Genomic DNA, 11,003 nt, shown 5'->3' with positions numbered 1-11,003 from the left:
GCCACATGGTGTGACTCTTGGGGTGTCTTGTGCAGGGCTAATGGTTGAACTTTGATGATCCGTGTGGGTCCCTTCTACCTCAGGATATTCTACGATTCTACTGATTTTAGCAGTAAATTTTAATGCCATGAGTAGATGCCAGTCAGCACTTTGAGCAATCAAAGCGACATAGGGATTTTAGTGCATCTGGTAAATCAAGCATGGTGATCACCAAATGCTGGTGCGTAGTCCTGTACTAGTCAATTTTAATTTCAAGGAGGCTGGACCTTTTCAAATCCTGTGCTATATAATAGTCTCTCTGTTAAAGAGAAATATACTTCTTTGCTACAGCTAGAAATGTATATTTTAACAGTTTGAACCCACTGTAGCCAGTGGTGCAAGATTCACAAACTGTCTTTCCCTCTTTGCCACTTAATTTTGCTGCTCTAACACTGTTATCTAGATGACTTCCTACCTCACCTGTATATAAAATGGACTTCTAACAGTATCACTGAAGGCAGTTGGATTAGGCCATGAGTGAGGACTCTTCATACAGTTAAGCCTCATAGGAAGCTTCATAGGAAGGCTTAGATTCCTAGTCTAGAAGTATGAGTCCTACTCTTCATATGAATAAGGTGAACATTGTCCTAAATGTAATTTACAGTTTTTAACTTAAAAAAAAAAATTAAGCCCACCATACTGAAATTCACCATCTTTTTGATCTATAAAGGTTCATAAACACCCGACTGGTGTACATTATTGTTATGCTTCTGGTTTTTTGCTTGCAGACCTCCAGTTGTGTCACACGATGTTCCTCTGTCAAGTGATTAGCCTTCACTCGAAGAAAATGAAAGCAGGCGTGTGCTGGAAGGTAAGGATAGTTTTGACCCTTTAAAGGAACCATAAGACAAAAGCATTATTGTTTTTCAAACCCGAAGTCACTGACCTGAGAACATTCCTCGGGCACAAAGTGTGCTGTACATCCCTACCTGCACTGCTGCTCCCCAGCAAAGCCTGACACAGCCATTGTCTGGGGCCAGCGGTAGAGCAGGTGCTGCTTGGCTTGGATCAAAGGTAGAAGCCACCTGTGCATTACCAAGCACCACAGGGCAACCCAAATACAGTTAATTTCAATCAACATGCAGGAAACAGAAAGGAACAAACCCAAGAAAGGCTATGTGCCCATATTCATGACAAGTGCAAGGAAAGGACCAAACCCCAGGACATGCACACCCTCCCTGCGGGATGGTCCACCAGATCCACTCTGGAATGCACTCTTTTACATCAGTCTTGGGCTTTCCGATTTTGCTTTGATGTTTGCTACAGGAAGTGGTTCTTGGGTGCCAGACGGGGCAGTGACACTGTTGCCTCACGGAGCAGAGCCCAGAGGGACGGGGACCTGGATGGCAGTGCATGTCCCCTGCCCATGCCTCTAGCATTCCAAAACAGCCCTTACTTGCAGCAGGAGCAGAAGGTGCCCAGGTCACTGCTCTCTGCCTGCAGGACCTGCAGGTAGGGAGCCAGGGGCAGAGGTTTGGTACATGTCGGGTCGCCATCACCGGTTTGGTAGCTGCCACGGGAAACCCCTCCAGTGGCTCCTCAGGGGTTGTTGGCACCTGTGGGCTCAGAATATCCCAGAAGCAAAGAGCACTGCCTTTGTTTCTAACAGGGGTGCTAGGGCCTCCCTGATCCCAGGTGGCGCTGTGGGAATGGCACTGGGTACCCGTTCACTTCCTTCTCCAAACAACTGACTTACTGGTATAGCGTCGGGACGTCTCTTTCTTATGAGCCATCTTTCATAAGAAAATAAATTTGGGTTCAGGTTATAACTGTACTATGGCTATGTTTATAAACACTAGTTTGATACAGTAACAATACTTTAAACAAGCTTGTTTATTAAGACACGCTACACAGAAGGTACATTTAAGGAATTGTTTACATTTGGATCATCTGTATCCCTCTCATTTTCTTGAAAAGTGGTCATCTGCCATATCAGCAAGATCCCATTTTGAAAATTTCAACATTCTTGTTTTCTTCACTGCAAGCAGAAGAAAAATATTTCAGAAGAGAAACACTATACTTGACAGAAACATTTTATATAGTGGACTTGCCCATGTCTAAATGCAGTGATGCATTTAATTGCATCACTTGTGGCAAGCATTACCACAAAGTAACCATGATGTAAAGATTTATGAATCACAGAGAGCGAGTAACTTACCAGAGGCAGCCTCACATCAGGTTTTGTTACTTATAAAAACCTGATAAAACCATCTGCAAATCTGAGAACTATCAACCCACGTGACAAATCTCTCCATGAGGAATAACATGTCAATTACAAAGCACTAATGCAAGATGAACCTCAAAGTCTCTGAGGTGGGAGCCAGTTCTAATGCTTACAAAATTTTCCCCTTTCGCATGGGAATTCAGTAGGAAGGGAGTGCATCCTGATGCATCTCTGCATCTGAGGCTTCATTAAAATTCGAATGTGTGGTTCTCTGAACACTGGAATCTTCTTTAAGGAAATTTTAGCCAAGTATCCCTTAGTTTGGAAACACTTTTTTTTTTATTTTTTTTATTTTGAGGTGCTCCATGTACAGTCTCAATTTACCAGACAAGTGCAGACACAAAAAGAAAGTAATAGAATGCAAATTGTCCTACCTCTTCAGTTTGCTTCCCTATCTTAATAGAGTCAAGCTGTTTTACTCCTCATGAAATTCAAGAGACTTATGATTACCCAAAGGTAGGGATAATCTGTACTAATAGTTGTATCAGGGATCTTTTAACCAGAAGGGAGTGGAGCAAATTAGGAATATGAAAGAAAATATCAAGATCAGGGGATGTAAAACACCTGTAAAAATGCAAGAAAAAGTTCTGACTGGAGGATAGACCTTAGGCTAAACCCTGCAGAGGCAGCTCAAGCTTCTGCATCTGTTTCCAAGAGCTTTTGGTGCTGCCAGACTAGGTTTAAATTAGTATCAGATATTGTCATTGCTACTGGACACTGAGTGTGGAAGAGACCTGAGATTTGCATTTGAGCACCCACTTAAGAATGGATTAAATCTAAGCTTTAAAAAAAAAAAAAAAAGGCAAGGAGGAAGACCAACTTTGGTCTTATAGTTAAAGAGCTTCACTGCAGAACCAGGATGGGCAGGGTTTGTGCTGCACCTTTGTTCCAGGTGTTTCATGTTATCATGGATCAGTCACAGCAACCTCTTCTGCAGTACTCATAATGCACATGGGGCTTTTGGGATGCCCACACAGTCTTCCATGGCTAAAAGAGCCCATGGACAGTTCCGTCTTGGTCATCAGAGAAGTGCAGCTCCCTCTGAAAAGTCCTTTCATGGGCTTAAATATGGGCTAGAACTAACCTGCAAGTTGTCTGTTCAGAATCACCTAAGCTAACTGAGAAGTGAATTTTTGTAACTTAGTACTGGATGTGCCCATATATCTGTGACTGTTTCTTTATCACCACATTACACTATTTCAGCAACTGGTCATGCAGCTGGTTAAGAGGGGGAAAAAGATCCCCTTGTTCTCCCCTCCTAAGGAGTGTGACAGACTGTACCTTAGACTCCTTGGAGTGAAATGACCAATGCTTATGACTATGACTATGTTTTTCATAAGAAAAACAAAGTGTTTTATCCGTGTTGTGTTCATGCCAAGTCAAACACTTTAGGACAACAACTCCAACAACAAAAATATGCTAAATAAAATTCTACCTTGTGTGTGTAATTGGATTAAATCCCATGTATCACACAAAACATGTACATTACATATTATACTAAAAAGACATAAGCCCCATCACAAATTACTTAAGAAATCACTTAAGAGAGTTGAAATAAACAGCAGATTTGGCTGGAAAACCCTTTGTTCTGTGTGCAATGCTGTATTCAGGGATCTGCCATGCACCCATCTGGAACTGAGGGATCACGCCTAAAAAAATGAAACATCCTAGAAACATAAGGCTGGATCTCAAAGCCCATCCTTCTGCTCTGAAAGGATCAAAGACACTGTTTAAGTCATTAGATGTTCTTCTGCCTATATCTCCACAATATGGATTTCCACTCTCCGTGGGCAATACTTGGCACTTCTCTGTCTTTTATTGTACTGATTTCACTCAGTTTCTCCATAGCCCTGGGAATTTTGATGCTGTCCTGCTCAGATCATCATATCCGTGCCATTTGCAATTTTTATTGTCTTGTTTCCAGTATCCATTTTAATTACAAAAATACTGAATTACATGTTACACCTAAAGGATAACTCACTTAATAGCTCTTTCCAGGTTGACTGTAAAATACTGATTGCTGCTTTTGAACCACAGCATTTCAAACTTCTGTGACTTCATCCTTTAACAATTTCAGCTGAATAACTATTTGTCTGTTTATGTGAATGTCAAGTGGAGATATGTAAAATGTCTTATTAATAGCATGCAGTAGCACTTCTGTTTCCTCCTACATTGTTTGGCCAGTTATCTTGCCAGAAAATGAAATCTCATGGATTTGATCGGATTATTTCTGACAAATCTGTATCAGCTCTGCTTACTTTCTTTTTTACCTCTAGTTATGTACAAAGCCAATCGCTTAATAACTTACTCCAACATCATTTTAGACAGTAAAAGGTGAGTAGGCTCCTAATATGTAATATGCCAAAACCTCTTTTCTTCCGTTTTTACAGATTGTACTCTGCGTGAGCTGTGGTTCCCTGTTTTCTTTTTTTTGTTTTGCTTATGTTCCCTTGGTCATTTGGTCATTCGAATTTTGTAAATTATCTGGTCACAATTAATTTTTCCTCTGCCTCGAAGCCAGAAACACATTTCAGCCTTCCCTTTCTTGAGATCTCTCTGTTCATAATTTTGTAATCTGTTATTTCATTAATATAAATTGCCTTTCACCATTAAAATTCTATTCACAAGCAGTTCCTCTCAGTTTGTACTGAGAGAGCACTCTATAAAGATTTCCAGTCAATCATAATGGGGGGTAACAATGCTCGTTACATACTGATTTTCTATGTTTTCAATTTGGTTTTTTTTAATTATTAAATTATTAATTATTAATATTAATTATTAATTAATTGTTATCGTTAATTAATTAATTATTAAATTATTCTATCAGGCAATCTTTTTCTTGATTTTTAGGCAACCTGTAAGATATTATTGCAAAACAGTATTTTCTCGTAACACTCGGCATTCTTAATCTTCTCTATGAAAGGAAAGACAGGAGATTGGATCTTGAATTAAAAGCTGCATTTTGGGTGGGATCTTTCATGTTTTCTGATGGAGAGTGTGGAAGAATATGTCATTATATTAAATGGCAATATGGCACTGTATGAACATAACAGGCAACCTCCTCTAAGATACTTCTTGTTAGGAATTACAAAAGTGAATATTCAGTACTCCCAGCCAACTGAATCCATTCAAACCCATTTACGGGTATCATTAGAAAATATTCTGCAAGGGATTTGCATCTGAGAGGACACTGCTGAAACCGCAGTGCAGCTGTGCAAATGCTCCAAAGCCAGTAAAGAATCTATCAGTTAGCTGGGATGTCAGGGTGAAGATTCTAGTTGCATACAGGGAAGGGAAGGATAAGATGTCAATTAAGTGACTACCTGTTTGAAAGGCAGAGCACACACTCGTTTCCATAGGTCTCCCCATCAGTGCCACAAACTGGATGGAAGTCCCTTGGACACCCAGCCAAAGGATACTTGGAGCAGTCCGGCTAGGGAAGACAGGTACAAAAGAGGTCTAAGATACACCATTTGAAACAGGTTTCTGCTCAGCTTCTGAAGAATACTGGCATGCTCATGCACAGAAAAAAAAAGTGTCCAACAGGAGCTGACACAGCATTTTAAAGTGTCACAGTATCTTTCACACTTCTATGGGAATTTATCAATTGAAGATTGGCTCCTGTTGCCGGCACGGCTTCAGCTGTGGTGTCAGGACATATGCATGCCACACAACCCAGCCCGTCCGACCTCCGAACCTCAGCGGGACACACGGACAGCGCGTTCCCATGAAAGACAACTGCAGATGGAGCTGGTAATGGATGGGGAATCACCACTTGGTGCGCTGCAGCCTGAGCAGGTGGTGCCAGCACGTCCCGAGTCCCTCAGCTGTGGGGAGAGCTCCCTGCTCAGCCCCGGGGCTCCGGAGCCAGGACAGGCACAAATTCCCCATCGCCAGGCCCGGGGCTCTGGGGAAGGGGCCGCCGGCACCGGGAGGCCGGGAGGCAGGGGACCTTCCCGGGGACGACGGGGTAGGCGGCACTCACCGGGTAGCTGGCCACGGCACCGGGACACGAGACGAGCCCTGTGGGGAGCAACCGGCGTTAACGGAGCCCAGCCCCGCACGGATTCCCTCCGACCTCCGCGGGACCAGTCGCTGTCCGACTCCGGACCCCTGGACCCGCTGCTGTCCGGTCCGGTCCCGTCCCGTCCCCGACCAGCCGCTGTCCGGCACCGTCCTGTGCCGGTTCCCCACCCTGCCTCCGGACGGCCGATGCCCACCCCCGGCTTAGATCCCGCCGGCGTGCCGGCCGGGGCACGGCACCAGTTCAGCCTTCCCTTTCCCTGGGACGAGACTGGCCGGGGCACGGTACAGTCCCGTTTCCCACCTCCCCGGCACCGGCTCTCCTCCCTTCCCCCGACCGCCACCGCCCGGTACCGGCGAGGAGGACGGGCAGCAGCACCAGCGCCATCAGCCGCCGCGCCATGTCGCGAACTGAGCGGGGCCGGCTCGGGGCGCAACGGCCGCGCCGCGGGGGCGGCACGGGTGGGAGCGGGCGGCGCGGGAGCGGGTGGCGGAGCGGGGCACGGGCACGGCCGGGATGCCACGGAGGGGACGCGGGTGTTGAGGACTGCAGAAACCTTCCCAAGGAACGTGCGTGCTCGCGGAATGAAAAGCTTTGCCGTCAGGGCTGGGCAGCTGGGCGGCGCAGTTAATGGTGGGAGCCCGACTGTGATTTCGGCATTCCCCAGGCTCCCCTGCTTGACTTCAGGTCGCTAGTGCTGCGCGTTTGTGCAGAGTATCCTGGGCAACTCGGAGAAGCTGGAAATACGCCTGGAGTGCCATGTGGCTGCTTAGGTCGTAGCCCCTGTCTCCTCAAGAAGTGACATGAAGTGACTTGTGCAGAACTATGAGTGCCTTCCTGCCAAGAGGAAGAGAAAAATTAATACAACCTCAGAAATAAAACCAACCTGCCTGCCTCCAAAGGCATGAGAGCACAGGCCAGCAGGGGCTGGAAAGTCTTGGTACGCCATCGTGCTGGCATGGCTCCGTGTCTTGGTAGCACTGCTTTCCAAAGAGCACCTCATCTGTTGCTTCCTGATAAGAATGGTTAGTTTTGCAGAGCCCAGAAGTTGGCTTTACGCAGGGTCTGGCACTGCAAATGTTTGTATGCAGTTTACCAAAATATAGGGCATGGACTTCTTGTAAAATGACCTATGCCTCTGTATATGAGCTGGAGTTAGACCTGTCAAGTGTTTTGATATGTCCCATATAGGTACATACACACATCCTTCTTGTCTCTGTGTCAGCCTCTGAGTCCTTCCAAGCATGGCTTTTCTTCTGCATGTTTCTGACAGTGTGCCCTGCCCACATGGCGTCATTCGGAGGTTACTATCTGCTTAATATGTTCTCATTCCTCCAGGTAACCCCTGCAAACTGTTTGCAGTGTTAAACTTTCATTCAGAGCACACCTCTGAGATTACTACCCGTGACAAGGGATGCTTCGCGCAAAAGCCTCTGGCTTGGCTATTTTAAGCAACGTGCCTGATCAGAATATCTTGTGGCTGGTGAAGCGTGTAGAGGGGTATTTCTCTCTGCTTGATCTCCTTCCCTAGCTTTTCCTAAGGTTTTGCCCCAGGTTTGCCTGCTAAGCCATTTGAGTTGAGGGCATCTTTTTGTTATCTTGTTACTGGTGGGGTGTTTGCTGGATTTGCCATCCTGGGGGAACCTTTAGGTCCCAGAGAAATTTCCTTGGGAGAAGGAGCATCAGGGGGTTAAATACTGAAGAGTTAGGCTGTGGTGGGTTTCCTTGTTTCTTGAAGGTATGATTTTTTGAAGGAAGAGGTGCCAGCTGAAAGTGAAGAAAGCAGAAACAAGGGAAAGGTGAAGAAAGCAAAACCAAGGGTAGGAGTTACTTCTTAAGTTGTTAATTTCTGAAGTTCATGTCACTAAACAGTTAAGTACAAAACTCTTGCACAGAAAAAAAAAAACCTGAACTCAACAAACCCAGTAAGAGCTCAGTGTAGCTGTTGGTAGCAAAGATGAGCTTTCTCCTGAATAATTCCAGCACAGCAAGCACAAAATAGGTGTGTAGTGTTATCATCTCACCTCAGAGAACACCTACCCCCTAAAAAACATTCTCCACATTAATGTATTTTCCAATGAGGAAATTATATGGTCATCGGTATGTTGCACTTGATCTCAGGTAAATGGGATGAATGGGACAATTTTGGTTTAACATCACTCGAGTTATCTTTCTGTGACAGTAACACGAACTCATTCACAGCCACGTATTCTGTCCCAGATGCTTCCTTCTGATGTGGCAGAGAAAACAGGAAAAAGTAACCCAAAGGTGCTCTATTAACTCTCAGTGTCACAATTGTATTTGAAACTGGCGCCAGTCCAGTCTCCTCAGTTCTGAAAGCATTTTGTTTCACTTATTTAAATTTTTCTACTAAATTTTCTACTGAGGTTATTTAATTTTGCCTTATTTGAATAAAATTTTAGAGACAGGTCTTTAGAGAAGGGAAAACTATAGAAATAAGATATTAAATAGAAGAAAAGATAACTTACAATTTTTTTCTTCTGGAAAGATTGAGGGCTATTAAAAGATATCAATTTTCTTTTATAAATTATTAAGAACTGGAAGCAAGGAAGAGGATAATTACTCAGAGGGCTTCTAAATAGCTTTTGTATCCTGTTAACACATTTCTGATATGAATGCTGAGTCACTGGAAAGGAAAATTGCAGAATTATTTGCATATCTTCTAGAAGTTATCTTCTTGTTAACATCAGGTAGCTGATTAATAAACATGGAAGATAATAATGATCCTAGCATATAGGCTGCAGGGAACAATGCATAATTAGAAGTTACATCCCTGCAGAAAAGGTTTATTTCTGCCTTATGCTTAATGGAAGGAGTGACTGTGTATTTGCCACTGCTTCCAGCAGGACTGGCCTGTAGTCTGGCTGTGCCTTGGAAGAAACAAAACAAACTGCTGGGCCAAACTGTTGGGATTGAAAACCCTCTGGTGCTCCTTGGTCTTGCTGCTGCTCCAGTGAGTGCTGTCCAGGTGCTTCTGAGATTGCTGCAAAGATTGGCCATTCATTTTTACCACCCTAGTGGTGGTGGCAGGAAGGTCATTCTATAGTTCCACCTGTACAGTTTATCCTCAGCCACTCATGACTGTCCTGCCTACTGGAGATGCTCGATTGCTTGGGTCTGCTTGTGAAGGTGTTTCCTCTCTTAAATCTGCACAAATCAGCCAGGTGAGCAAGGACCTACTGCTAAAAATCCCCGAGGACCCCACCTAGATTGGACTGAAGTGGCAAACTCTAACACAGGGTCATGGTGTGGGTGGCCCAGACTTATTCCAGGATGTTCCCTGTCTCCCAAAACCAGGCTAAGCAAAACAGGAATTATTTTTATACAGTCAGTAATGAGTAGGTCTTAAAAAAATAGCCAGTGATTAATGTGGACATCAACAAGCTGCAGAAAAATAATGTGCTTGAATGTGGCATGGATTCAATGTCAATAAAAGCTTTTAGACAAAGAATGATAAATGCCAGCATAGAGTCATAGAGTGGTTTGGGCTGGAAGACATCTTTAAAGGTCATCTAGTCCAAACCCCCTGCAATGAGCATCTTCAACTAGATCATGATGGTCAAAGCTCCATCCAACCCGACCTTGAATGTTCCCAGGGATGGGGGATCCACCACCTCTTTGTACAACCTGTGCCAGTGTCTCACTGTCCTTATAGTAAGGAATTTCTTCCTTATATCTACCCTCCTTTAGTATAAAATCATTACCCTTTTTCCTGTCACTATGAGCTCTACTAAAAAGTCTGTCCCCATTCTTCTTATAAGCCCCCTTTAGGTACTGGAAGGCTGCAGTGAGGTGTCCCCAGAGCCTTCTCTTCTCCAGGCTGAACAACCCCAACTCTCTTGGCCTGTCTTCGCAGGAGAGGTGCTTCAGCCCTCTGATCGTACTTGTGGCCCTCCTCTGTACCCATTCCATCAGGTCCATGTCTTTCCTGTGCTGAGGGCTCCAGAACTGGATGAAGCACTGCAGATGGGGTCTTGTGAGTGTGGAGTAGAGTGGGAAAATCACCTCTCTCGACCTGCTGGCCACACTTCTTTTGATGCTGCCCAGGATTTTGTTGCCTTTCTGGGCTACAAGTGCGCATTGCCAAGTCATGTCCAGCTTTTCATTCACCAGTACCCCCAAGTCCTTCTCCACAGGGCTGCACTCTGTATCCCTTCATCCCAATCTGGTGTTCATTTTTAAGTAACTGAGTCTCTTTGTGAAAATCTGAACTTGCCCCCTATTCTTGGTGTTTCTCGCAAAGAAAATGTGTTGAAGACTTGTGGACTGTGACATCATTGGGGATTTCCAAGACTCAGCTAGACAAGGTCACAACTTTGTTGATATACTGTTGGCAGTAGTTCTGTTCTGAGTGGGAGGGGGGCTAGAGACCCAGAGGTCCCTTCCAGCCATCACTACTATGACTCTGTGTCCCTATCCCTGAAATCCATTCAGAGCTTTGACCTGCTGATTCATATTGTGTTTGCTTATGTTGTCTGTTCTCCTGAAATCAGTAGGCATCAGACATTGGAAGGATGGAGACTTATGGATATACAGCTTAACAAAGGTATCAAAAATGTATTTGGTGGTACCATTTATTCCTGTTATTTGAAATTATATCACCTTTATTGGGAAAGAAAGATTGGCTAGCATACCTGTGCCAGGATGAGTGTGCCAAAACTGAAGGAACAACACTTTATTTGTCGGGTCCTCAGG

At 44.5% G+C, this 11,003-nt stretch overlaps 1 protein-coding gene across 1 annotated transcript; it reads right to left on the bottom strand.

The window, feature by feature from the left end:
• Nucleotides 1-1,852: 1,852 nt before the first annotated feature.
• Nucleotides 1,853-6,768, bottom strand: SPINK2 (serine peptidase inhibitor Kazal type 2). The gene is made up of 4 exons (XM_051790708.1): nucleotides 6,641-6,768; nucleotides 6,249-6,286; nucleotides 5,587-5,696; nucleotides 1,853-2,017 (listed from the first exon to the last, which is right to left on the bottom strand). The coding sequence occupies exons 1-4, from the start codon at nucleotides 6,687-6,689 to the stop codon at nucleotides 1,972-1,974; spliced, it is 243 nt and encodes an 80-aa protein (XP_051646668.1). The 5' UTR covers nucleotides 6,690-6,768; the 3' UTR covers nucleotides 1,853-1,971.
• Between the last annotated feature and the right edge of the window lie 4,235 nt (nucleotides 6,769-11,003).

Source organism: Manacus candei, unplaced genomic scaffold (genome assembly GCF_025592945.1).
Source record: "Manacus candei isolate 608988 ecotype Guabito, Panama unplaced genomic scaffold, ASM2559294v1 h1tg000028l, whole genome shotgun sequence".
Taxonomy (NCBI): domain Eukaryota; kingdom Metazoa; phylum Chordata; class Aves; order Passeriformes; family Pipridae; genus Manacus; species Manacus candei.
This window is presented reverse-complemented; position numbering and strand designations above follow the sequence as displayed.